The sequence below is a fragment of the Pristis pectinata genome, chromosome 16, assembly GCF_009764475.1.
Source record: "Pristis pectinata isolate sPriPec2 chromosome 16, sPriPec2.1.pri, whole genome shotgun sequence".
Classification (NCBI taxonomy): Eukaryota; Metazoa; Chordata; class Chondrichthyes; order Rhinopristiformes; family Pristidae; genus Pristis; species Pristis pectinata.
In genome coordinates this window covers 24,245,095-24,272,631 of record NC_067420.1, presented here as the reverse complement: position 1 = coordinate 24,272,631, position 27,537 = coordinate 24,245,095, and the positions used below count along the sequence as shown (strand labels likewise).

Below are 27,537 nucleotides of genomic sequence, written 5' to 3'. Positions count from 1 at the left end.
AAATGTTTTAGAAACAAAAGTTTGGAAACCTGAGTTAAGACATCCCTGGCATTCTTTTCTCAGGCAGACAGGATTATGGTTAAGAGAGTCAACTATTATTGCAGCTCAGAGCATAGCAATCAAAACAGGTTCAAAACAAACATTTTCAGTGAACATTCAGTATAAAATCAAAGGAACACTCCCATTATTTAACATCACTTTATTTAAGGAGATGGGATTTCATAAGCAGGTAATGTAACAAAAAAAATCATGATTTTAAATAGTCTTGAAGTGACTTGAATATTTAAAAGAAAATGAACAGTATGTTGGTCACAATTTGTATGTTACTGTTAACTAGCACTAACACAATTCTTTCATTTTTCTATCTATGCCTTAAAACATACGAGACACAATAACATCAGTATAAATTTTAATGAAGTAAAATCTTTTGTGTATACCTGTATTGTTGCATACAAATAAACATACATTATTAATAAGATACAAAATTGTGGTTAAAAAGCGATGCAGACTATGCAAACAATGGGAACACAGAGCTCACTCAAATGAAATACTGTCTAGTGGTGCTAACATAGACACTTAATGATTTTCGCCAGCTGAACTGGTCCAACTTCGTGCTGTCAATATCCTTTTGACATTTTCTGACACTAATGATAAACCATTATTTCATTTAACAACAAAAAAACCTTAAACTCCAAATACCCTTCCCCTCAGACTTTAAGATTTTGATCTGTCTTGTCTTCGTGAAGCTCTGTTTTCCATATATATTAGGATCTTACAATTGCATGTTTAGGTGTACTTTGCACTGTGGTTCTTGATCTTAAAGATTTAAATGCAAAAAAAGATTTCCCAGGTTTTATAAAATTTCATTCAAAAACAGAGTTATACATATACATCATTATATTACATTCAGCAGTACTATAAACTAAATTATAGGTAGGAGAAAACCCAGAAATCCTTTCACAGTTAGAATTAATCATGTGGTACAGATCAATAATTCAGAAACCACACAGTTAAGTGATTTGTGAACCAAGGGATTTTAATTAGAGCACATAAGTTCTCAATACAAAATTTACAGCTGTTCAGCAGTAACTGGGTAAGCACATTCAGACAAGCTCAAGGACAGTTCCATTGGAATTGATTGCAATGGTAATCAAATCTGATGTTTTAAGAATTTCTAAGTTTTAAGATAATTGCAGCAATACTAGCAATCTTTTACCTTAAACATAACACAACTACCCTAGGAATGTTTGATGGTTCCATACTAAGCATGATGTAGAACAATAACATCCGACCTGCAGCCGTTTTACCCGCCTGTCACTTTGAACTTGACCACCAAGATCATTTGATTGGTGAATACAATTCACAAAAGGCACTCACCTGTGGAAAAAGAAACTATTATCCAAAACAAATGGTCTGTTACTGAGATTTAAACTATTCAGAGAGACAGTACCATGCCTCTCCTTCCATTCCCAGTGATGTACTCCTTCATTTGGTACTGCTGTTCCACAATTATACATCAGAGCTGGAAAGGGAGAGCAATATTGTTTGGGGATGGAAGTGGGTGTCATCATGGCATGTAATCAAAGCAATCAGATATTTTGTAAGTTTATAAAACAAATTTGTATTTGAATTTTGTTAACAAGTTTTAACCACTAATCTTTTCAATAGTGTTTTTAGTTGTTAAGATGATTGGCTCCAACCTGTTCTCATAAAAAAAAATCTGTGGATGGCTTGGTAGTTCTAGTGGTACAATGTTGTGTGGACATGTGTGACAGACATACAGATGATCAATAGGATAGTGAAATGTGGATCACCCAGGCAAAACTGAATCATTGGTTGACCAGTTTGTTTCCTCTGTATTGCACAGAGGAGTGAAAGACGAGAAAGAACTAAGAGCTTTGGTTGAGGTGAAAGGACCTGAGAGCTTCCCGGCTAAGGGAGCAAGAGGATTTTGTTTCAAATGGGCAGATCTTCTGTTGCTTATTCAATCAGATAATGTTGACAGCTGATGGAGTTCCGACAACCACAATTTGACTGCACTCATTTCAGAAGGAAGCTGTCTTCACACTGCATCTCTCTACAGGCCCAAAGTGGAGGGAAAGGAGGGTCCCAAGGAAAGCAAAAGCAGGTGTTATCGCTCTTTATTCCCCCCACTGAGCAGTAGGCAATAATATTTGACTGTCTTATTTTTCTGTGCATTCTTCTAGAGTAGAATTATTTTGATCAAATGCTCAGACTACTTATCTGTGGCTCTTTGATGGGGTCAAGAAGGAAAATTTCTATAGGAGTGCTGCTCACTTAGAAAGACTGTCCTCAAAAAAAGCTACAAAATTTGAGCATGGTGCTATCTTTGTGTGCATATACCCTCACCACTAAACTGTGCTCTTAAAGAAAGCTAACAGTTCTCTTAGATCAGCCAGATGATTCTAGCCTCCTTTCACTTCAAGCCAAGAAACAAGAACTACCAATGATGGCCACCTAAAGCTTTGATACATTTGGCTTTAACTTACCCAAGATCCAGTGCTGCAGCTTCTCCCTGGGTAAAGGTTTAGGGACAACTGAGAGATCATTAAAATGAGAGAATAAAGAAAGAGGACAAAAGAAAGTGAATATATATGAAAGACATGAAGCAGTAGTAGAGTGAGAGAGGATGATCAAAATAATTTTAACTCAGCAAGATGAAAAATAATCCTTTATGGGAGTTAAAAGTATTTACAATTTATCATCTGAAACTGCATTATTACTAAAATGTTTTAGGCAGAATCTTCAATACAAGAGATCAAAAATGACAGGGTCATCACTGCTAGCCTTCTCATAGACTTTTCAGTCACCAATGTCATTAAAAGTAGATAATCTGCCATTACAAGATCATGAATTATAGCCCAAGGAAATCATGCGGAGAACAAGTAAAATAAGACAGCGGCATACCCTCAAAAATATAAAGTTATTCTTGATCCACACACTCATCCACACCCTGAATATAATAGATGCTTGCAAAAAATATCACTCATAGTTGCCAATGGCACATCCATCACTAATGTGAGAAGCTGGCACATTGAATTTAAATAAAAAGGAAATTTAATTTTTCTTTCAAATTTTCCATTCTTGAAGCATTTATACATTGTTTCTTGTTTTTTTAAACACTTCAAAACATTTTTTAAACAAACTTATGATTCTTGTTTTTAGTTTCAACTTGAATGAGGAATCAGAATGTTCATACTTTTATGTTTGAGCATTGAATTTGTTGTTACTTGATGGAGCTCAGTTCTGAAATACCATGCTCACAAAAATGAAAAAACAAATACAACTAAGGAATCAATTATTCTCAAGTTCTCATGAGATATAGAAACAAACCAGTTTCTGTAATTAGTTTTTATAAAAAGGAGATATTATTTAACTGCTAAGCATTGCCTCACACTTCAGTTCTGTAAAATTTGTAAACCCTGAGCATAGGCAGCTTGGTGGAGAAGTAAATTGTGTGTGTCTTTGTCAATTATCAGATCATTTTCCTGAACAAAATTAGTTTTCAGGAGTGGCTGACTTTGCTCCCATGATGAAGACAACCCTTGGGTTTTCACTTACGCTTTCTAAGGGCTAACCTGAATCCCTCTCAATCCCATGTTATTCCTTGGCACTGCTGTTTTTGAGAGTTCATTACTGGGAGCTGTTCAATTACTGAATACCAATGCACACTGCATTAGCATCCCATTCTTAATTCAATCTTACTTTAAAATCAAAGTACTCTACCTTAATGAATAGAAAGTGCATTAGTTGAAACCTGTAGGTGAGATTTCAATTTTTTTTTTGCACTAAAGTCTCATAGGCCACAGTTAGGCAGGATAATATCTTTAACAAACAAAAGATTTAATATAATGCTTGGCTTTTTATTCAGTATGTTAGAAGACTACAGTAGATATAGATGGAAACCTATTTATTTGGCAGCAGTGTGCATCTCTATCTAGTGATCAATCTAATCATAAAATGTACCTTAAAGTGCATTTGCTATGTACCCATTTGGACTGGGATGTGCATGACCCCAAACTTAATAAATACATTCGTATTCCAGCTTCACACCTTAAATAAAACAACAATGTCATTTAAAATTTTCCCCTTTCACTAGCTGGTTCCAATATGGACAAGTTCTTAATTCAACATTGTTATAAGTGCTGTAAGGTTTACTTGGAGGTGCTGCTGTCAATTACTTTACATAAAGCAATTTTTCTAAAATTAATCAATTGCATAATAGCATGTACAATTCAATTACTGAATCATAGAGATATGAGAATTTCACAAAACATAAAGACATCCAAAAAATAACAGTTAATACAAATCATCTTCTTCTAAAAAGCATTGACCTAGAAACTCAATTGCATATCACTTTCTTTTTCAGTGTTATGCAGCTAAACATAATTTCTTTTCCTCCCGGAGTGAAGCATGGCAATGTCCATTTCAGGGTCATTTCATGTTACTCTGGAAATCTGACTGGGAACTTCCAGGTGTCAGTCATCCTTGCATTCCTGACATGATTTCCTCATCTCAGATACTACGATGATTTCATTCCCTGGGCAGTGCTCTTTTTGGAGTATTACAGGGAACCTGGACAATGTTATCCTGGAAGAACCAGTGGGTACTCCCTGGGCAACCTGTCAGGTAAGTGATTTACTTACCTCATTCCTTTGTCCCACTCCACAACAATGCACCAGCCCAACCTGCACTGCAGGACCCAGAGCCCTCAATTTCCCAGCTCTTGGGTTCACCCTGTCCCCAGCACAAGTTACTCCCCGACCTTGTGATCACGCAAGTCTCAAGCTAGATCTTCCACCTCCCTGAACTCAAGATTATCACCATCCAAACTGTCAGTCTGATTTCCACCCTACCCTCCACAAAGTGCTGGTTCAATTTCCATCTTTCTATCCCATCACCACCACCATCCAATCTGCTGGTCCCTTTCCCTCTCCAAATTATCAAATAACCTATGAAGCTACTCCTTCCCCCTCCCCCCACCCACCTACCGTTCAGATCTTCCCTTGCTACAGCATAGCCCCAATTGGCTGCCAGCCATTCTGAGCACAGTCTCCAAAACAATCATTCCCATCCTGCTGCTGCACCCATTTAACACACCTTCATGGAACTCTAGAATTTTTAGGTGGTTCTTACAATTTATTCCAGTGAGGGTGCAAGGGGCAGCAAGTGTTTTGGAAATCCAAAGCGTTTTCTCATGCAGTTTAACTGCAACAAATGTACTGTTTTATAAAATTACTTACAATCTAGTATTATTTCTTAAATAATTCTTGTAATTTCTTAAATCTAAGCGGTAACATATAGCTACAGACACTGAATGACTGTCTTATTCCTATTTCAGTGTGTGTAGTTCTTTTACATGTTCCAACTCAATGGGTGTCTTCCTCAGCTGCTGACTGGCTCATTGGTAATGACACATATAACGTCTACATCAGCAATATGCAATCTGTTAGTCTGTGAGCTGTTGAATGACAACCATGAATACTGGGGCCACTTAAAGGCCTGCAATTTCCTCCCTCAGCACAATCCAGAAGTTGTAACTGAAAATGTATCCAAGTTGAGCCCATTTTGCTGATGTTGAGTTAGATCAAGTGTTTTTACAATCCAATTAGAATGTACCTAAACTTACAATGTGTATAAATGGGCATAGATCAGTATAAACACTTGGAATCCGAGGAAATAGCACACCCACATTGGCATGTCTTTGAGTCTTAAAATATAATAATATGGTTACTTAACCATCCATCAGCTACATATAAGAAATTGCAATTGTAGAAGATTTTCACTATGAAGCAGTTCTCAGCGAGGATGATTTTAAAAAATACTCAAATTGTAATCAGAAACTTAGAAAATTACTTTGTTGCCTGATGAATCTGAAATGTTGATCACCACGTTCAGCTTTTCATTGTCTGCCAAGCAGACCCCTTTCCAACAACCCACAACACAAGAAAATGCAATTTTAAGGAAGCACCTATTTGAGAGATGGAGGTGTGGTGGGTTATGTGGTTGGAAATTTGGTTAAACAAAGGATTTAGTGGATACATGTGAAAGAATCTGTTATGCTTAGCACAGATAGGTATGCAGGAAATTCATTTTCAGCTAACATCCCGCTTTCTTAAAAGCCCCATAATTATTTCTGCATTCCATTTGGGTGTAAATGCAGAGGAAATTCCAGGCCATGATATTGTAATTGATGATCCAATTATTTTGCCTGTATCACAAATTACTAATACTATCATATCTTAGTTTAATGATTTGGAAATAATCCAACAATGAGACTGCAATGTTCACAAAACTCCAGGTATACATCGCTCAAACAGGACAAACCAGTGAATTAGAAACGTAAACACAATAGTACAGAGTTACTTGGTCATCAAAAGCCTGTTTGTCTGAGCTCACTCTTTCTATGTGGCTCAGTGACTTAAAACCTCTGGTCTAAATAGATACATTCATATTGTATATTTGAATTTATTTCAGCTTCTTAACATTAACATATGCCTCCATTGTACATGATGCCATATATCAAGGTTCCTCACAATAAGTGAAGGTAGAGGATGTGGGTATCACTGACATATCTAGCATTTATTGCCAATCCCTAATTGCCTTCAAGAAAGCAATGATGCGCTGCCTTCTTGAACTGCTGTAATTAGTTTGGTGAAGGTTCTCCCACTATGCTCTTAAGCAGAGAGATTCTACTTCTTGTGCCTTATTCTTGCTTAAAGAGACACTGAACCAAGCAGTATTATCAAAACTTAATCCAAAGAAACTACAATCTTGGTTTTTTGATTTGCGGCCCTTGCATCTGTCCACATTCCTGTGCTTTGACTATCGTGGATGTTCCTGCTTCAGGCTCATTTAGATGTTTGTGGTGGCCAGTCTGCAGTACTTCTGACTACATGCACTGGGATGAAGGTGGCGGGAGGAAAATTACTGCAGATAGCGTGTGTGTCATTGAATAGCTGTAAAGAAGATTCCCCCTCCTTGTTTTTTTTAAATCTCTGGCATTGAATTGCTAACTCGCCTGTTTTATAATGCACCAAGGTTAATGATAGAAAATATCACATGATGTATTTTCAATATTAACCCAACATACAAATGTGCCTGTCCAAATACTGAGGAGCCACTAAATGCTGGACTCTTGGAAGTACTCACGTATCATTCCTGAATTACCAGACCCTGAAAATGGGCAGTGAATTATGAGAAAATATTAAATCTGTGAACCAAGTCATTCTGCAATTATTTCAATGCATTGAAGAAATAAGGAGAGCCCCTGTTCACCATATTCAAGGAGTAATTTTACTAGTTCATGTTGCCATCAAGGAAGCTACCCACAATTATTGGTATGAAAATCATGCACCTGCGTATAAAATTACCCCTACCACCTTCAGCCCCACATTTTATTATATATATGTATACTATATCATTTATAATAGTTATTTTGGAAATATATACACAGCTTAGGTTCTATAGTTATATATAAAAACATTAGTTTATATTGATAAATAATTATAAATATAAACTAATAGACCTGGATTGCAGTTTAATTATTAAATTTGTTTTTAAATAATAAAAGAATTTGACCAATATAAATAAATAACCGATTTGATCAATGTGCAATCCAATACTACCTATAAACCAACATTTTTAATGTAGTTAAAAAGTGTAACAAATCTTTTTATTTAACACCTTTTACCCCATAATAGAGTCTACTTTATAAAAAATCATAAACTATTAAGTCATAGAGCAGTATATAGTAACAAAGCAGTATTAAATAGCCATATAATCTTTTGTGCTAAACGATCGTATCCTGTTTGCATTCATTTTTAACTCAGATGCAAGGAGTGGCTTTTATCTGCACAGACACTGAATCTTTCTCTGGACCCAAATGCAGGTACGTAATATATCAAACTTAAGAGCTACTGGTAGGTAGTGCTATCTTATATTAATTTATCATTCTTCATTTATGGTACTTGGAGGCCGATGAATGTTTCCCCAGAGCAGAGAAGCTGTATCTTTATATTGACATTCATTTTGCAACTCCTTGCATCTTGTTCATGTTTCCTTTTTTGCTGCTTGATAATATATTCTTCCTTTTCACTTTGCTATTGCTCTTCAAACCTGGAGAACACTGGGTGGTTATTTGATCTGTAATCTTTGTTCCTGCCATCTCTTTGTCCTTTCTTGAAAGCTCTGAAGCTTTTTCCTTGGGCTTTCTTCCTCTCTTCTTCCCGCTCGTATTTTGCTTCTGCTCTGAATTTGTAACCTTCAGTTCTCTTCTGCTTCTTTGTGGTGTTTCTGCTGAGGCTGTAAACCAGTTCTGTCAAAGGATATTTTAATCTTTAAGTGTTGATTGCTTTTTGAAGTTTGGGAAAACTGCATAGTATAATTGTCACTCCAACTATTTTCAGGATAAAACATGAAATATTAGTGCAGGGTGTGTATTTTTGCTACATGTTTAACTTCTTTCTCAATGCAAGTTTGTGGAAGCCTAAATTCCTCTTTTGCTTTCCAAGGTCCTAAGTCACGCAGTGAGCAGACAATTTCATTCATTTACCAACACTACTCTGACCTTGCCAAAACCTGTGAGATTTGCCTAAGGACAACTTTCTCCCCAATTTTCCCTTCCCATTGAAGGGCAGGATTTGCCTTCCGTTTAGCAGCCCTTCATAAATGCACGATTCTCGATAATACCTCAGCACTAAGGGGTCACGTGCTCATGTTTCAAGGTATAATTGTAAATAAACTAAACTATTTTAATTTAGTTTAACACAAGCTATTTTCCTGTAAATGCAGAGTTAAGCAAACTATAACTACCAAGTTCAAAAACTATGCCAATTTGAATTTTAATGCATGAGAAATATTGAAGTAATATTCCCTTTTCAAACTACTTAACCATAAGTAGAAAATGAATATGGTGTAGTTTCTGGCCTACAATAATGGCCATATTAACTGATATGCTGTTAGTTTTACTTATATTGGATTATAAAATACACCTTGTCATAGTTAGTTTTGACATTTATCTTTAGGTATTGTGCATGCACTACTCTAAGACAGCTTTTAAAGTACTTTCAAATTCTCAGAAAAGCTGTATCAAACAAAATTAGGTTGATCTGGTTAATTTGCACTAAAGGGCAGCATATTTTAACCTTTTATCTCATGCATAGTGGGTGGTTTGATAGTATACCAAGAAAACAAAATATGTTGTGGTTTGACAGCAAATTTCCAGTAGTTTTCATCCTCCGTCATAAATGTAGTCCTTAAATTCAAACCCATTTTCCTGTGATAGAGATTTAAATGTATTGAAAAAGATAAAACAGAAGTAGGGACAATTGGTACATTAATATTGAAAGAAACTATTCTTGCTAATTCTTTTGTTATGAGACTCTTTATGAAATGATGTTAGCTTACCTCAGAATGAGAGTTGTTGATGTGGTACTTAACTCCACTTTCTGAGCTAAACTCCTTCTGACAAATCAAGCATCTGTATTTTCCAACTAGATGCTCACCCTGTCATATAAAAACACTTATTAAATCTCAGAACATGAAAATTGAAGAAATACCGCAAGGCTTCACCTGAGGTCTGCATTTACAAGTCAATCATTCAACTTTGCATTGTAGCAAAGTTTGTGCATTCAAGTTTTCAATAAGCTTTTTGTTGGCAAGGGTCATTATTAGAAGCAGGGTTAGAAAATTACTTCTACTGTAATACAAATACAAAAGATCATGGAAAATTATGGTACATTTCTTAAATCGTATCAACAATAAGCTGTTCATATGAATAGTATTTATGCAGTAAGCATCCCAAAATATTTGACAAAGATGCAAAAGGGGCAGGCACGGTAGTGTAGCAGTTAGCATAACGCTATTACAGCGCCAGCAACCCGGGTTCAATTCCAGCCGCTGTCTGTAAGTAGTTTGTATGTTCTCCCCATGTCTGCGTGGGTTTCCTCCAGGTGCTCCGGTTTCCTCCCACATTCCAAAGACATATGGGGCAGGAAGTTGTGGGCATGCTACGTTGGTGCCGGAAGTGTGGCAACACTTGTGGGCTGCCCCCAGAACACTCTACGCAAAAGATGCATTTCACTGTGTGTTTCAATGTACATGTGACTAAGATATCTAATCTAATCTAATAGTGAGAAGCCTGAGCTCAGCAGTACTGAGCGAGATGGATTTCAGTGCTAAGCCACAAATGTTGGCTTCAGAAATCTGTCAACAAGTATTGGGGAGAGTTGAATTCCACAACATTATCAATGTCTTCATGTGGCTAGTGGAAGAGTCACATCTTAAAAAGATCTTCATGAGAGTTTAAATTGAATGTGCAATTTTAAAACAAACTCTGTTTATGTTTCAATAATGCATAGATTCTGTTTCAATAGAGTTTGTTTTAAAACTTCTTTGAAATGAAATATAGAGGGGAATTAGGAAGTGTGAACCAAAAGCTGAAGGGTAATATTAAATCAAGGCTCCTGTGGAGAAAAATACCGGTACAGAATTCTTGGGTCAAATATGCCATTTTAAAATTCTGTAGTGATGGACAGAGTACTTAAAAGATACCAACCCATATAAAAATTATTAATAAACTCGTATTGCCTGTATGCTTCTTGATTTGCTGCACACCCTACGTCACAGAAAGGCCCCTCAACATTTGAATATTGGGAATGTACTTGGCAAAAAGTACAAATAATTATTTTCAGACATCACATTCATCCACTTCGTGGAAGTTACGGCATCAGAACAAGAGAATCCCAGAGAAAGATACCAGCAAAATTGTTTCTAATGGTGCATTTACTGTTGTATCAGTTCCAAATGATATTTATTGTCTATTCCCAATTGTAATTCTCTCCCGAGAGTGAGCTCTACACAAATATCCTCACAAGCCTTTTTAGAGCTACTCCATTAAAGGCTAAAAACTGCAGAAACCCTGAAATTTCAGAATAAACATACATGTGGTACTTCACATGAACTACACAACATCTGCTCAGTAGGACTGTTGTGGTGTTACTTAATAGTGCTTCAATTAAAAACAACTTGCTTACAAAATGGAACATAATGCTCATTATTTATAAGCAAACAGAAGTGATAAAAATTCTACTTGTTTGAACTTTCGTGCCACCTACTGGATGTTTAGATAGTGACACTGGTAGACTCCACAGAAGCATCTAAGGACATCCATCTACAATACTCAGCTAGAGTCCACCATGTCAAAGAAATAGGGAAAATGCGCAAAGATGCAAAACAAAAATGAAAAAGACGAAAGGTCATCAATCTAAAATGTTAACTCTGTTTTTGTCTCCACAGAAGCTATTTCAGCATTTTCAACTTTATTTCAGATTTCCATCATGTACAGTTTTCTGAGTCTCCATTAAGAGACCATTTATGTTCTTTTTAAAAATCACTGTTTTGTATCTAATTTATTGAAAGATTACCCACTTAATTAAAAAACTGCAAATTGAACAATACTACATCACGAGTTGGAATCTCTGCAAGCATCAGATTATCCTGCAGATACTAGAAAACAAACATTCATATGTATGACAAAATACTGACAGATCTTACAAAATATTATCAATGCTCATCTGTAAAGGGCATTCTGAATGGTTAACACTGGGATTCTAAATTAATGGAAAGAAATACTGGACATGTAAAATTGAGTTTGATTTTCTGGAAATTTGCTGATGCTTTTCAGGTCAATTTTCTGCAGAAGAACTAACGGAAGATTTAGCTCCATAAATAGAATGAATGTCTTCAGTGACATCTTCCAAGCTCCGATGAACTTATTTATTTTCCTCCAATTTAAGTGAAAGAATGTTACACATACCTACAATTCTAGTTCTTAATTCTTAAGAACCAATTGGTTTCCTGTGTGTTAGATTTATAATTAGGCTGTACTTTAGCCCTTCGGGTAGATTAGTTATTTTTGCATACATTAGAATCAGCTACTTAATTGGAATGTGTGCAATGGAGCCAAGTGAACATGTTCAGACAATTTGATTGCACATCAGCTGTTTAAGTACCTGTCCAACTGACCTTAGTACACGTTGCTAGATGAGCTTTTAGTCCAGAAAAACTTGAGTAAATTGCTTCACAATGCTGAAACAAAGAATGTGCAAGTGAGATTCCTTTTCATTCATGTCAGAGTGAGAGATACTTTTGCTGTTACCTGTTCTAATGCTAGTTCAAATAATGAACAAAACAGCATTTCAACAGTTAATGGCAGCAGACCACTCATACACCAGGTGTGATTGCCCTAATTGCTCCTGAAGTGAACTGAAAGTTGTCAACAACATTGCTGTGGATCTGAGGTCAGGCAAGGAAAGTAAATTTCCTTCCCTGAAAGATATCAACAAGACTGTTGGATCTTCATAGTAATTCAGTAATTCATGGTCACTCCTCTTGATATGACCATTTAGTTAATTTAAATTCCTCAGCTACCATGGTTTGATTTAAGTTCATATATCCAGACCAATAGTCCAATCCTCAAAGTAGTAGTCCAGCATCTTAACTACTATGTTGCCATACATGTTGCCTACTTAACTACTATGTTGCCAAGTCTCTTAACTAGACTATCATTTGTTCTAGTTAGGAATTATAAACAATGGAACTATTCAAACATTCCTAAACAATTCAAGATTCTGGAAAATAAGCATACATTTCTCAAGGGCCTTGGCTTTACTGTGCATAGCACAAGTAGAGCTGCAATAAAATTTTAAGATGGGAGTTGCCTAAAATTTCACTTTGAAGGCTGATTCTTCATATGTACTTTTCATACAGTCACCTCCGTTGTTTGTTGAAATACTTTCCAACGTAGCATAAGTATTGCTTACAATCTTTTTTGATTGTGAGATAAGACAATAATTATAGTTATGGATAATTTTTGACAAAGTTAAATTTGTACACACACTAGCAGAATAGGATATTGTTCAGATAAAGTAACAACTGCACCCACTCTGAATGACTATTGTGAGATAAACGAAAATGTCCCATCTTGGTTAAGAAAAACATAAAAAGATTGGGATGTTTCCCTTGCATTGAGAGCTAATGGAGGTTTTAAAAACTATACAAGACCTTTAATGGTAAATAAAAAAAAGTTAGTGAAATATTAATGAGTATAGATTCAAGGTTGTCAAAAGAAGAATTAAAGATGAAATTAGAATATTTTTCAGTCAGAAGATTATTAGAAAATGAAATGTTGAACACGGTGGTCATTAAGGCAGAGACTTTAGTGAGAATTTTAACCTCTACTTTCACCTCTGGTGGGAAAATTGTAGGATGGAAATTAAATTGGCAGGTGAAGTGATCCCACTAAAATCCTAATTTGTTCCCACTGTCACATTCATTTTAACTAGAGTAAAATAAGAAAAGGGAATTGCACCAGCCCCAGAGGAGCAGGGGCCTATTTAAACATCATGTTATTCATCCAAACATGCCAACTTACCCACTGCAGCAACTATAGGTCACACAACTTCAAACCCAGTTCTGGGCCATGAGGCCTTGGTCACTTTTTTTATATAAGAAAGTTGCTTGTGGGTTACGCTGTGCTGGGAGTTCCTCCTGGCCCCACAATAATACATTGGCCTCCCTTGCTGTCTAAGCCATGAACTTGCCCAATTTTGCAGATTTCTCATATCATCAGCCTTTGCTATGGTGCTTCCAGGTAATTTCAGAGGCTTGTTTTGTGGTAACTGCTATGTAAGTTGTAGAAGTGATGCTTTCAATGTCCATGTGGACAGAGAGAGAGGGAACGCAAGGAAGCAAGGAGTTGAGGTCAGTATAGACCAGCCACAATCATGCATGAAAAGTGGGGCAGACTTGAAGGACCTGGTGGACTACTCCTTGTCATATTCTCTTGTGTTCAAACACAAGGAGATGGCCAAAACTAGTGAGTCGGCAAAGTAAGAAATGACAGAAAGATTTGGCAAAGAATAAAATAGAGATAGGATGAGGATGAAAGATGGAAAGCCAAAATGGAGAACATCCAGAGATCTCAGGGTGCCAAAGGCATGAATGACTGAAGGCCTGAAGCAGGAATGGAGACAAATGTTCCCAAGATAGAAGATGGTCTTTATAAGGAAAAAAAATATGGTTTTGGAATTTTAGTTACAGTTTGAGAAAATGCCAGATATATACAGTATATAGTCCAATAAAGCCAGGGTGGAAGATGGAGTTGCTGATGAATTTGAAAACTTTGTAACTTGGACCAAAGGCAATAACTTGAGGCTTCCCAATATTTAGCTGTGAGAAATTTCAGCTTATCCAAGAGTAAATGCAAGAGAAGTGTCTGAGTGATCAAATTCATGGAAGAGTGAATAGAAATGGTAGTGAGGTAGAGCTGACGTCATTGATGTACATAATATGATTTTAACTGTTATTCACAGCAGTTTCAAAAGTGAGTGGCTGAGGAGAATAATCAACTAGCATAGGAGTTGACTTTGCAAGTGGGGTGGTTAGTAGTTTGGTGGGAATTGGGTCAAAGGCTAGATGAACCTGAAGACGGCATGGGAGAGTCAGGAGGGAAATGCAAACCTTAACAAGATATACAAAACAACACTAGAGATGGAAATATCCAATATAACAGTAATGCTTACATTATTTGGGCAGCAGATCTGACCATTTTCTTTGACCTCATTTTTCCAACTTTCCAGTTGAGTGGGGTTGAATGTTGGGAATCCAGGACGAGTATACTTAAGCTGCAACAAAGAGATTAGAGCAGTTTATATAACAGGTTTCTCAGTCAAACAATATTCACTCCTATTACTTATGCAGTAAATTGTGATGCTTTGTGATTACAACTGCACAAGTCCATTGAGGTTAATATCATACGAGTTGTTGCAATCACTTGCTCCTCCACTCGGCACATCTGATCACAAATCCTTTTCTTCAAATGTTTGATATTACTTTTTTCAACAGAGGAAAAACAAAACACCCAGTACTCCAGGACTTGACAGGGTAGAGTTTTAAAATGACTTCTTTTAAAATAAACAAAGTTTAGAAACTAAGTTTAAACATAATTTAAAAACAAACACTAGGAACACGATGCTAATGTTATCTGATCATTAACATTTCAAGACCTTGTTCCTGCTCTCATGGTTTAATTGGAATTAAGCTAATAGTACTGACATTTTACAAGAAATTCACCACCTAATGCAATAATTGCAACAATAATCCAGCTGGAATTATGGCTTTAGCTGGTGGACCAAAGGCAAACAGCTTTTTCCAGAGCTTTTCCCAACAATTTGTGTGGGAAATAGTGTTCATCTTGACCTCCACATCTATGTGAGCCCCACGGGCAATGTCCTGCTAATAAAGTACAGAACATGTAAATCCTTTAAAAAATATATATATTTTAAATACATTCAATCTTCTTCCAAGGGCAATGAGGAGTTAACAGCCAAGCTAGAGAACTTGGGTAACCCAACTCAATCAACTAGTACAGAATTTCCCAATTAACTTGATTATCAAGCTTTGAATATGTGTCTGAAGTGGAATTTTTGGCCCACCTAACACATACTAATTATGTTCCTTCCCTTTGACCATAAAAACTCCAGCACAGTTACTGGAGAGCATATCGAGTTCAACTGGAAGAATTTCAGGAGAGTGCATTAGAAATAGCAGTCAAAGATCAGGAAGGATCAGGGAGATAAATGACTGACTTTGAAATGGAAAAGGATGTGAAAGGTAAGAGTCCAAGTGTGCTGTTGTTTATGAAGTAAATCATTTCAGGTTATGTCGGGTTTAAAACTAATTAAGCCAAGTTTACAATGTTCTGCAAAGTTAAAACAAAGATGCTCCCTGTAAGAATTGTTTTTTTGGTATTTTTAAAGGTCTGATAGCTTTCATTCAAAATTAAAGATTTCTGCAGGATATAACAAGATTTAATCTGTAATCCGAAACTCTGAACTCTATATCACATGGTAACTTGAGAATAAGTAGATTTAATAAAGACTTCAAAGACTTTTTATTGACATTCTTGTTCTTCACGTCACTTTAATTGAAATAAATATTTTCTTACTCTCTTGATATCTGGGACTAAGTCATCTTTATTTCTTCTTCTAGTCCAAAGTTTTGATAGTTCATCTTCGGCAATTTCCTGGAGATGGAAAACAGCCACTTGTGCAGATCTTCGGCGAATACGGCCACTTGGTGTTTTCTCAAATGAATTCTCTAACTCTTCATCAACCGATTTCTGATCAGAATCTTCAGTTATCTGAACAATATTTTTGGAAAAGCTATCATCAATGTCATTACTTTAAAAACACAAACTGTCCCTTTTTCTCCTTTTACAAGCCATAAACTGATACAAAACAATAAACGTTAATGCTTGCCAAGGAGAAAGAATATAGTTTCTGCAGATGTGATCCTTTTCTGAGATGAGAACCAACTACGCATTACATTACTGCATGCATGAAACTTATTTCTCTTTTTATATGCACTTAATGCTTGCCATCAGGCATTAAGGTAGGAAAGTATTTATAAAGTACATTTTGTGAAGTGGAATCAATCAAACAGCTAATCATGCAAATTGTACTTGTTAATTTAACAGATAAAGTTTATTATGAATTATAATCCCTTAATCATGTGTGTTTAGACTTTTTTGGAGAATGCTTTTATATATTAGCAGCAATCATTACAGTAATTAACAAGAAAAGAAATGCTTTGTCAAAATAAATGTCAGTAACAAATTGTAAAATTCAACATCCTGGTCAATTCTGACATTTTAACCTGCATTATGCATTCAATTTCTGTAGTTGGCCCTGAACCTACAAAGTATCTGACTGGGGAAAAAGGTACATTGAGCCAAGGTGGCAAAAGCATTTTTAAGATTCTATTGTAAGATTAATGTTTCAGCTGTATAAACTTTGCACTGCTAAATGTAAGATTTCCTTGATATTTTCCACAGAAACATCTTTTGTTTAATGATAGCACTCTTTCTTTCCAAGTAAAAGGCTGGAATTTCAAGTCCCATTTAAAGCCATAGCTTAACCTTAAGGGAGTGCTGCACTTTTGGAGATGCCATTTTTTTGTTGAGATGTTAAACCAAGGCCTCGTTTGTAAATGATTTCATGGCACCATTCATGTTAAGTTTCCCCAGGGCCTTCATTAGACTCCATTGAGCCAGTATCTCTAAAACAGAGAATCTAGTCATTAACTTCACTCCTCTACATCACCCTTCCGTCTCATGCACATATTGGCTAGCATTTTATTGGCTAGCATTTTACCCTACATTTCAACACTTTGAAAATACTTAATTAGACATCTTGTGCACTGTATCAAAGGAAGTTCTCTTTCTTCCTTCATGCAATGAGCTTTTAATGTCAACCTAGATCATCACCATTGACTTTACAAAGGGCAATAGGTGTAAACGTATATATGATGGGAGGTGGGGAGGGGGCATGTATATTTAAAGAAATATTTGTGTCCAAAAAATAGAGTGCATTGAACATTGCCTGAAAATAGTATGATAGAAATGACATGTTTAAAATTATCCGTGAAATAATTACTTGAAATCTTACCACTGTATGTTCCGATTTTACATGATGGTCATGACCAGCCTTTGATTTATATTCTTTTTCGCAATGTTCACAAATGAAAACAGCTTTTTCGATATCTTCAGGCTCCTTCCCACATCTTTTTAGATGGTACTGGTAGCCCATTAGGCTGGTAAACGTAGTTGTGCAACCCTAGGAAGGCAACATTTGTAAATACAATTTACCAAATCAAGAGATGTGGTCATATCCAATTTTTTTCTGATCTCTCTGACATAGCTCTTTTCCATAAGTGTTTCCAACCAGAAACTACCAAATAATAATTTTTACAACTTAAAAGTGTTAAATGTTACCAATATAAATGATACCTCTGCTACTGGTAAACATGTTTTTGTGATGGTTACCATGTGGTTCCAGCAAGCAAGAATGCATATTACTAAAACTAACCCTCATAATTATCCAAACAAAAACGTTTTGAGAAGTAAATTCAGCATTAACCTTCCATTATTAATAATTTAGAATGAACTTAACCTCATTTGGGCACTTCAGTTTTCCCATTTGTTTAAGAACACTTCGGAGTCTTTCACGTTCCTGCTGTTCATCCAGTAATTTCTCTGCATTCATCACAGGCTGTAAGATATGCAATGAAAAACCTTGCAGCATAACAGGTTCAGAAATACCATGAGTTTTTTGTTAAAGCCAGTGCATGGTCCAACAAGGAACCTTGCAGAGTGAAAGCTTATGTTGCAAAATAATGCAGGGCCCAAGTATCATATTATGCCCTTCTAGCAGGCAATACTTCTCAAAGGGAGCCATTGAATCATACAGCACACAAACAGGCCCTTCAGCCCAACTGGTCCATGCTGACCAAGATTCCCATCTAAGCTAGTCCCAGTTGCCTGTGTTTGGCCCGTATCCCTCTAAAACTTTCCTATCCACGTACCTGTCCGAGTACCTTTTAAATGTTGTTAATGTACCTGCCTCAACCACTTCCTCTGGCAGCTCATTCCATATACTGACCACTCTCTGGGTGAAAAAGCTGCCCCTTGGGTTCCTATTAAATCTCTCCCCTCTCACCTTAAACCTATGCCCTCTAGTTCTTGATTCTCCAACCCTGGGAAAAAGCCAACATTATCAAAATCAACCCTAACTGTCAACCTAGGATGGGAGCATTAATTAGTATAAAATAGATGCTATATACTTACTTTATTGTTGTGTTCTGCCATCATGTGATACTTCAAACCAGCTTTAGATTTAAACTGCTTGCTGCAATGTTGGCATTTCAATGCATCCTGTAGCTGCAAGCAATAGAATACAGTCAACTTCTCCAAATTGACAACACTACCTAATATCACACTCTTAGCAAGTCATCTCAAAGAATTAACTTTTATTGTAAATAAAGTTCTAGATAAAATAAATAACTTAAAATAAGAAATTTTAAAACAAATAGGTTATTTGACAACTTATCATTATTACACAATAAGCTTTCACAAACATATTTTAACAAAAAAAATACACCCTGGAAAAGGTGGTTAAGCGAAACTACAACGGTGAGAATATTTCCTCTTTGGATCCCATTCTTGCTCAGTGTTCACACAGAGGGTCAGGTTATGAAAACCTGAGATGGATAATTAGACGCAGAAAAAATGAAAGGAGGAGATAAGGAAAAAGGTCTTTGTGCTGATGGTTGCTTTGATAAAGCTGGAAATCAGATAGTAAATTGAAAAGAGAAATCATTAAAGGATTGGTGGAGCAAGCAGGAGATGCTGCTTATAATGGAAGTTTATGCAGAGAAAGGGCTTTGTGCAAACAACAGATAGAAGAATTGATTCCATGATGTAACATTCTCTGATTCCATGCTATAATTATAAATCACAAACATGGACAATTAGGTGAGGTGATAAGCGGGAATGACTGAAATGATTCCATGATGAAATAAACAACACTTATTGCACGTACTCACTATGAGATACGATAAGAAGATATTTATTTATTAGTCACATGTACATTGAAACAAACAGTGAAATGTGCCTTTTTGCATTACTGAGAGTGTGCTGGGGGCAGCCCGCAAGTGTTGCCACTCTTCCGGCACCAACATGGCATGCCCACAGCTCCTAACCTGTACGTCTTTGGAATGTGGGAGGAAACTGAAGCACCTGGAGGAAACCCACGCAGACGCACGGGGAGAACGTACAATCTCCTTACAGAGAGCGGGGGGATTTGAACCCGGGTTGCTGGCGCTGTTATAGCATTACGCTAACTGCTACACTACCATGCCACCCTTCATGGCACTTCAGTGAAGCTCATGAAAATAGGACCAGAGACTGAGACTTATGGCACTACATCTTAGTAAGAAGTTAAAGTGGTAAGGAATGGATGAGATATAAACAACTTATCAACAGGAAGTTGTGTGGGAAAATATTCAATTGGTAAACATCTTTATGACATTCTTTAAAAATTGCCTTAAATGACTCAATTTTTGAAGCAAATCTTGTGTTATTAAATTTAGAAATTCAATTGAAAATAATATTCAAGACTGACTAGTTAAGAAAAAAATATAATTAAATAAGGAATTGGAATGTTTGTTTTGAATGATATATAATCCTTTGGCCTTGCTTTTAAAATCTAAAACAATATCTTTACAGAAAATCTCAAAAAAAAACTGTAACTGCTTATATTAGTTGTTCCTCCCAAGTGACAATTTGTCAATGATTAATAGCAGATTGTGCTTCAAGTAGCAGCTGTTGGCATCACTCTCATCTTAATATCAAAGACTGTGGTTTCAAGCCTCAGTTCAGAATCTCAATGTGTTTTAATGCAGGAGTGTTGCTTTACTAGGAGTGCTGCCTTCTGAATTTGGAATTTTCTAGGGAGTCTTAGCTGACTGATTACTATTATATAATTATAGAAGGGAGTTCTCCCAAAGTTCTGATCATTGTTGATTCTTTAAGCAACAATACCACAGAGATAATGGTTCATTCATTTGCTGAATGTGAGACACAGCCATGTTTTTCCATTTAACAATAGTGACTAAAATTCAAAAACAGTTCCTAGCCTTTGAAGTCTGCAAGATTTCCTGAGATGTGATGACTTATTTAAAGCAATTCTATTCTTAGATCTGTATCCTTAGACCCACTCTAAGGAAGAGCTTGTTCCTTTGTGCCATGAGAAACAGTCATGAATCCAGTTTTCTTACCCTGGTACAGAAACACAGACCTGCATTGTTCTGGATAATCTCGCCAAAATCGTTTGGAGCTGGTGCGCAGACAGAAATCTTCTGTGATCAATAGCAAACAGGAACCAATGTAAAATGAAAATATTGAATTGCAGGTCATGATTTATCCCAGTAAATGGGAATACCAATCCATCAAGTTGATTGAATGAAACCCTGGAATTTGTCTTGGGTTAATTCATCCCCAGATTACTCCATGGACTGCTCACTAACTTCATAATATCCTGCTCCATTTTCCTAGCACATCGCTGTAGTACTGAAATTTGATTTGGTTTATTATTGTCACTTGTACCGAGGTACAGCGAAAAACTTGTCTTGCATACCGATCGTACAGGTCAATTCATTACACAGTGCAGTTACATTGAGGTAGTACAGGTAAAAACAATAATGGTACAGAGTAGTGTCACAGCTACAGAGAAACTGCAGAGCAATAAGGTGCAAGGTCACAACAAGGTAGATCGTGAGGTGAGAGTCCATCTCATCATATAAGGGAACCAATAGTCTTATCACAGTGGGATAGAAACTGTCCTTAAGTCTGGTAGTACGTGCGCTCAGGCTCCTGTATCTTCTACCTGATGGAAGAGGAGAGACAAAATGGAAACTCCACTTCCCACAAGGTTGAGGGACCTTCATTATTTGTCTTAAAAATCAGGTTTGTGGAGGAACATGATAAACAACCAGAGAGATAGCGACCCAGTGCAGGATCTGAAAACAGCCGCTAGGAAATGACAGAATGAACAGGGAGGGAGGTGACCTGCATATTAAACATGGCAGTCAGATCAAATAAACAAACAACACACATTAAGGAGACAGAACCAATATCCTCCAAATTTGCAAACCAAACCACTATTTACAATTAATGCATGGCATTCCTTACATAAGCGGTGTTACAGGTGAAATTGGGATTGGAAAATGGGAGCAGAGGCATGATACAACTCATTCCCAGCTCCTGCGCTTGATGACTCCCATCTCTGGGATCTCACTTTCTAAAGGATGCTGCATATGAGCATCGCACTTGTATGGAGACACAGAGGACCTGGGACAGGTGGCATTAACTATGATATTTTCCAATGCCATTTGAAGTACGGACATTCACCATACAATGTAACTCTAGTGGAACAACTGGCAACAGTGCGAACCACTTAAATTTCTGACAGGAAGGCTTCCAGATTTCCAGACTGGGAATGCAGTTGACAATGATCTTTATGCTTGGGAGGATTGTTTGGCGAGAATTAAATTGGATATTCAGACATTAAGAACCCCATTTCATGTTCTGAAGCACCTAGTGATTGCATTAATTCAGACCTCCTCCTAGATGATGGGCATGAATTCAGAACATCAACACGTAATCTCAGCGGACACTGGTGTTATGCTGACAGTGTGCTGCATCGTCCGAAATGCTGCCTTTCAGAAGTTGAATATTTTGCAAAGCCCCAAACCTACAGCCTAGCATATCATGGGTAGAAAATGCCTTCATGATGTTATCTGCTCTCAAGATAATGGTTCACATAACTTTTTGAGTTAAGTCACTTCCTTAAATGACTGCTCACTCTGGTGTCAGAATATTGTATTGTACATATTCTTTGGCATCACGGAACACTAAGAGTTCTCCATGGACTCAGTAGCAAAGACAAGGGCCATTTCAGTCCAAAGATGTTCTTCTAATTACAGTATTGTCAAATGTCATAGACATCATTAGCTTCAGGTAGCTCCTCAGCACAGCACTGGGAATGGTTGCAAAGTGGGACAAAGACTGTGGGTGGGATAGAAATTGAAGGAAGTACTTATAACCAAATATAAGCACAGTAAGTTATCTTATGATATGGATTCCACCAATGTGAGATAAGCCTGTTATTTTCTTGTGCTTGAGAGGATATTTAATAGGTCAGATTGCAAAAAGACCATTTCTTCTTTGCCTCTTTCAAGAACATCACTCTGCAAATGCAGAGCTTTACAAGGGAACAGTGTCTGCTGGAAAAGTGCCTCTAGCTTCTTGGAGAATTATTCATTATCTCCCTCTCACTTCCATTCTATTGTCTATCTTCATTATAAAGAAATGTATGTGAACATCCATAATTTGATCTCAACATTAAAGGTACATGTTGCAACTGAAAGAAAATCATTGGTTAGGCCACATTTGTAATATTGCATGCAGTTCTAGTTGCCACATCACAGGAAAGATGTGGAGACATTGGAGAGGGTGAAGAAGTTCACCTGGTTGTTGCCTGGATTGGAGTGTATTACTTACACGAGGAAACTATTGGATTGTTTTCTTTGGAGCATCAGAGGCTGAGGGGCAACCTGATAGAAGTATATAAAATTATGAGAGGCGTAGATAGTCAATGTTTTTCCCAGGGTGGAAATGTCAAATACTAGAGGGCATTGGTTTAAGGGGACAGTTAAAAGGAGATATGTTAGGCAAATTATATTACTATTATTATTTTTACACAGAGAGTGGTAGGTGTCTGGAACGCACTGCTAGGGGAGGTGGTAGAAGCAGATATGACAGCAACATTTAAATAGACACATGAACAGTCAGTGAATAGAGAGATATGGACCATGTGCAGGCAGATGTAGTAAGTTAGACTGGCCAGTGCAGACATGCTGGGCCAAAAGGCCTGTTCCTGGGTGGCTCTTAGTTTTGGTCAAAGTCAAGTTTATTGTCAGAGGCACAAGCACATGTACGCACAGGTGCAATGAAAAACTTACTTGCAGCAGCATCACAGGAACATAGCATCAGATACACAACATTCACAGAAAAAACAAATTAAACACAAGTTATACACAAATTTTACAAGAAAGAACACAATTAGAACAAAAAAAAACAAAGTCCATTGTAGTGCAAAGTGGTCATAGTATTGCTTTACTGAGGTAGTGATTAGGATTGTGCAGGTTGGTTCATGAACCGAATGGTTGAAGGGAAGTAGCTGTTCTTGAACCTGGTGGTGTGGGACTTGAGGGTTGTACCTGCTGCCCAATGGTAGCTGTGAGAAGAATGTCCTATGTTCTATGAGTGAAGGATAGAAAGCAAGATTTCACTGCAGAAACTGCAAAATAAGCTTGCTCATTCCTTAGTTGCACAATTGGGAAAAGATATTTTGTAATTGTTCCATTCCAAATCAAAATTCAGAACAAGAACATTTGGAGGCTGGGAGCTCGACCACTTCCATGTTTGATTTACCTCTTTTCTCCTGGCTTAGTTCAAGGCAGATGCAATTCCTTCATAAATGCATGCTTTTTTTCTGAGCCAGAAGAATTTGCAGACCTGCACCATGGGAATGGCTATGTCTCACCCAGGAATGTAGTATACATCTTAGGATCAGTACATCTCAAATAACTTACCTCAGCTTAAAAACTGGAAATTGAATGTACTGATTTTTTTTAATCATTAGAAGAATTAAGTCTTACATACCTCTTTGCATATTTCCAGGTGCTTCTTCAAACCTGCGACAGTCTTTCGGTGCACAGTCATGCAGTTAGGACAGATAACCTCTCCTTTCTCTGTAATTTCCTGATGCCACTTTTCTTCCTGACTTCCTATTGTCAGCAGTGTGAGCATAACATTAAAAGCAACGTGAACAATCTGTTTCCATAATATCTAGTGTTCAATATTATACAGCATTGCTTCTACATTACTTATTGAATTCAGCTTATCAGAATACTTGTATTGTAAGAATAAATGTAATTAATTATTTATTAAATGTAATTAATTACTTATTACTCCAGCAAAGAAAATAGGCATTTTGAATTTTATTCTAGCATTAAACATACTGTTTTCACCACAATCATGATTAACCATCTGTTTTTGAAGTGTTCGAAGCAGGTTAATTAACAGACCGTTATGGGTGTTAGTACTGCACATCCCAAGTTAAAACAACTATCCACAGCCATCAGATCTGGCAAAATAACAATAACTGAGACCAGAGCATTGGGAACTAATGGTATTTTAAAACCAGAACAAAGGCAGCTACACTGCCTGAAAATACAATGGACTTCCAGACTTTTAAGTTCATTAACTCCCTTTAATCCACTCATTTGACCAAGTGAACAACCACTGAAAGACGGTGGTATCATTCTTTTAATACCTTGATATTGTTCTGATGATGCCATGTTGATGTAATTTTAACCTGATGCCTGTGCGAGGCACTGATCATGGCTTCAGACACATGCCATGCCAGTGACATGCAGCTCTGGGGCTAAACAAGCCAGATGAAGGCAATTCCTTATCATCCTGATCTTTTCCAGCAGGTCTCTGTGGAAGCCTTTGGGAACCTGGGGACTTGCTTGTGACTTTGCTTGTTGCTGTATATCCCCAGTAGTAAAATCTTGGATTCTTATTTCAAGCAGGTTGCTGACTAGCCAATTAGAAACTATACTCTGGAAGTGGATAGATTTACTCATGGGTCAGCAAATTGGGTTGAAATATTCCAAGCCGATTTCAGGCTGCAGTCCTAAACTTAACTCCAGAACACATTACATACTATATTATACATTATAACACCATATTTAACTAGTCCCTCTGAAACTTTTCAGAGTTGTTTTTTCCTCTACATTTTCAATTCAAAAATAAATATAGACATTTTATTAATCTGTTTAGAATGTATTTTGTGGAGCTGTGTCCTGATATGAAACTTAAACAATTTATTTCATAACATTTATAAACTTCTAATCAAGTTTGATTATCTAACTCCCTATCAGTGGTGGAAAATAAGCAGAACTTCAATGTGCAAGCTGAAAACTTATAACAACATCACCCATTTGTTGCTCAGGTTCTTCAGTAGCCCACAATATTTGATAAGATAAAATAAGATCTTTATTAGTCACATGTACATCGAAACACACAGTGAAATACATCTTTTGCATAGTGATTTTTTTTTGGGGGGGGTGGGGGGGCAGCCTGCAAGTGTCACCACACTTCCGGCTTAACTTCCTAACCTGTGGGTCTTTGGGAATGTGGGAGGAAACCGGAGCACCTGGAGGAAACCCACGCAGACATGGGGAGAATGTACAAACTCCTTACAGACAGTGGCTGGATTTGAACCCGGGTCGCTGGCGCTGTAAAGCATTATGCTAACCACTATGCTACCGTGCCTGCTCAGCATTAATAACAAAAAAAGAGTCCTGCTTCCTCAATATCGCTCTCCAAAGCAGTTGCTGAAACATTCTTCCATTTGTAAAATGACAAAATGGGACAATGTCATTTTCACCCAGCAGGATATTTTGCTACACTCTCTGAGCGACTTTCCAGACAAAAGGGTGATGAACAATATACCTATGCCTCTTAAGAACATGGGCAAATGGAAATAAATGTTGGGAGAGATGACAAATTGTCAGTTGACTTGCAGCCACCCATTTTATATTATCATTGTCCTACTTGCTATTCAAAAATAAGCATTAACATTAAAAGAGTCACAGCCAAGAAAGTCCTTCAAAGGACTATTGCTGCAGGAAAAGATCAGCTAAATTACATGCTGTTGTGAATATTTAATTGTTAGATTATTGCCAAATATTGGATTCATGTGATTATTTTAGACAGAGGATCAAAATCCTGGAAGACCTTTTGTAATAGGCTTAAGGGAGCACCTTCACTATTTGAAGCAACTCAAGAAAGAAACCACCAGCTTCTCAAAGGCAATTAAGAATGGAAATTAGATGCTCGTCTTGCTGGAGATATGCACATCCCGATAAATAAGAAACTCTAAACTTGTGATACAGAAAATTAGCCAAATTTAAGACAATAAACATTTCAGCCTTAATAGCTTGTGTTAAGATATATTTTTTATGATATTGTTTTACTAGAGAGATGTTTATTTTTTTTAACTCAAAGATTTTCAGCATGCTGTCATCTTTGCCTGCGGTGAAACAATCAACAGAAGATACACAATAACACATCCATGGGTTTTATAGAAACATCGCATTTAATCATCTTGTATGGTATTAAGGTATTAGAATATAAAATAAAATTATTATTTATTGGATACCATTAGTAGATATTGTAAAACGGTAAAAATAGTTCTAAACTTCAGGTTGACAATGTGCCTTAGTATTTAAGAATGGCTTATAAATAAGACTTTGAAATGTTCAACCTGATCTTACCTGGTAAATATGTGACAGGTTCTTTTTTTATGTGAACTCCCAAAGGTTTCCTTTGAAGTTCTTCAGTGCATGAGCTTTTATTTTTCTTCTTGCCTCTTCCCCTTCCCTTGTCATCTTGTTTTGACAGGCCTTTAATTAATGAAGTAATAAATCCAGAGAGTTTAATGAAACTATTTCAGAAAATCAATCTCTTCATCCAACACCATATTTAATTAGTCCCTCTGATATTTTTCAGGGCTGTTTTTTCCTCTACATTTTCTACTCAAAAAAATAGACATTTTATTAATCAGTTTAGAATGTATTTTGTAGAGTCGTGTACTGAATGAAACATTAAATAATTTATTTCGTTGCATTTATAAACATCTAATCAAGGTTGATTATCTACCCACCCATCTGTACGGGCAAATAAACAGTGCTAAACTCTCCCTGCCATAATTCAGTACATCTGCCAAGTCACAGAGCAACAAAGAAATCAAGGAATCACAAAGGGATTCTAACTTGATGAAAAGAGTGTTAAAAAAATCAGTTTTCAAAATAAGAAAGAAAATTAACTCAAAGAGCTCCAAAATATCAAAATAGGGAATAGAGGATTATTTTCAGCTCCCTTCAAATCAAAACTTGATTAGCTTTTGTTCTCACTGATGATGAAAACAGTCCAACATATCATTACTATTTATCCTTCATAATTCTCAAGGCTTAACATGA

The 27,537-nt window shown here is 36.6% G+C and overlaps 1 protein-coding gene across 4 annotated transcripts in view; it reads right to left on the bottom strand.

The window, feature by feature from the left end:
• Positions 1–247: 247 nt before the first annotated feature.
• Positions 248–27,537, bottom strand: part of znf512b (zinc finger protein 512B) — an 86,160-nt gene continuing 58,870 nt past the window's right edge. For all 4 annotated transcript variants that reach the window (XM_052031233.1, XM_052031234.1, XM_052031235.1 and 1 more), the window contains exons 7-16: positions 26,833–26,961; positions 24,149–24,273; positions 18,710–18,802; positions 18,036–18,134; positions 17,532–17,699; positions 16,031–16,225; positions 14,607–14,708; positions 12,049–12,111; positions 9,430–9,528; positions 248–8,338 (exon numbers count right to left, since the gene is read on the bottom strand). In XM_052031233.1, the coding sequence (XP_051887193.1) occupies positions 8,048–8,338; positions 9,430–9,528; positions 12,049–12,111; positions 14,607–14,708; positions 16,031–16,225; positions 17,532–17,699; positions 18,036–18,134; positions 18,710–18,802; positions 24,149–24,273; positions 26,833–26,961 (1,364 nt within the window). In that variant the 3' untranslated portion in view covers positions 248–8,047. The remainder of the gene's footprint in view (positions 8,339–9,429; positions 9,529–12,048; positions 12,112–14,606; positions 14,709–16,030; positions 16,226–17,531; positions 17,700–18,035; positions 18,135–18,709; positions 18,803–24,148; positions 24,274–26,832; positions 26,962–27,537) is intronic.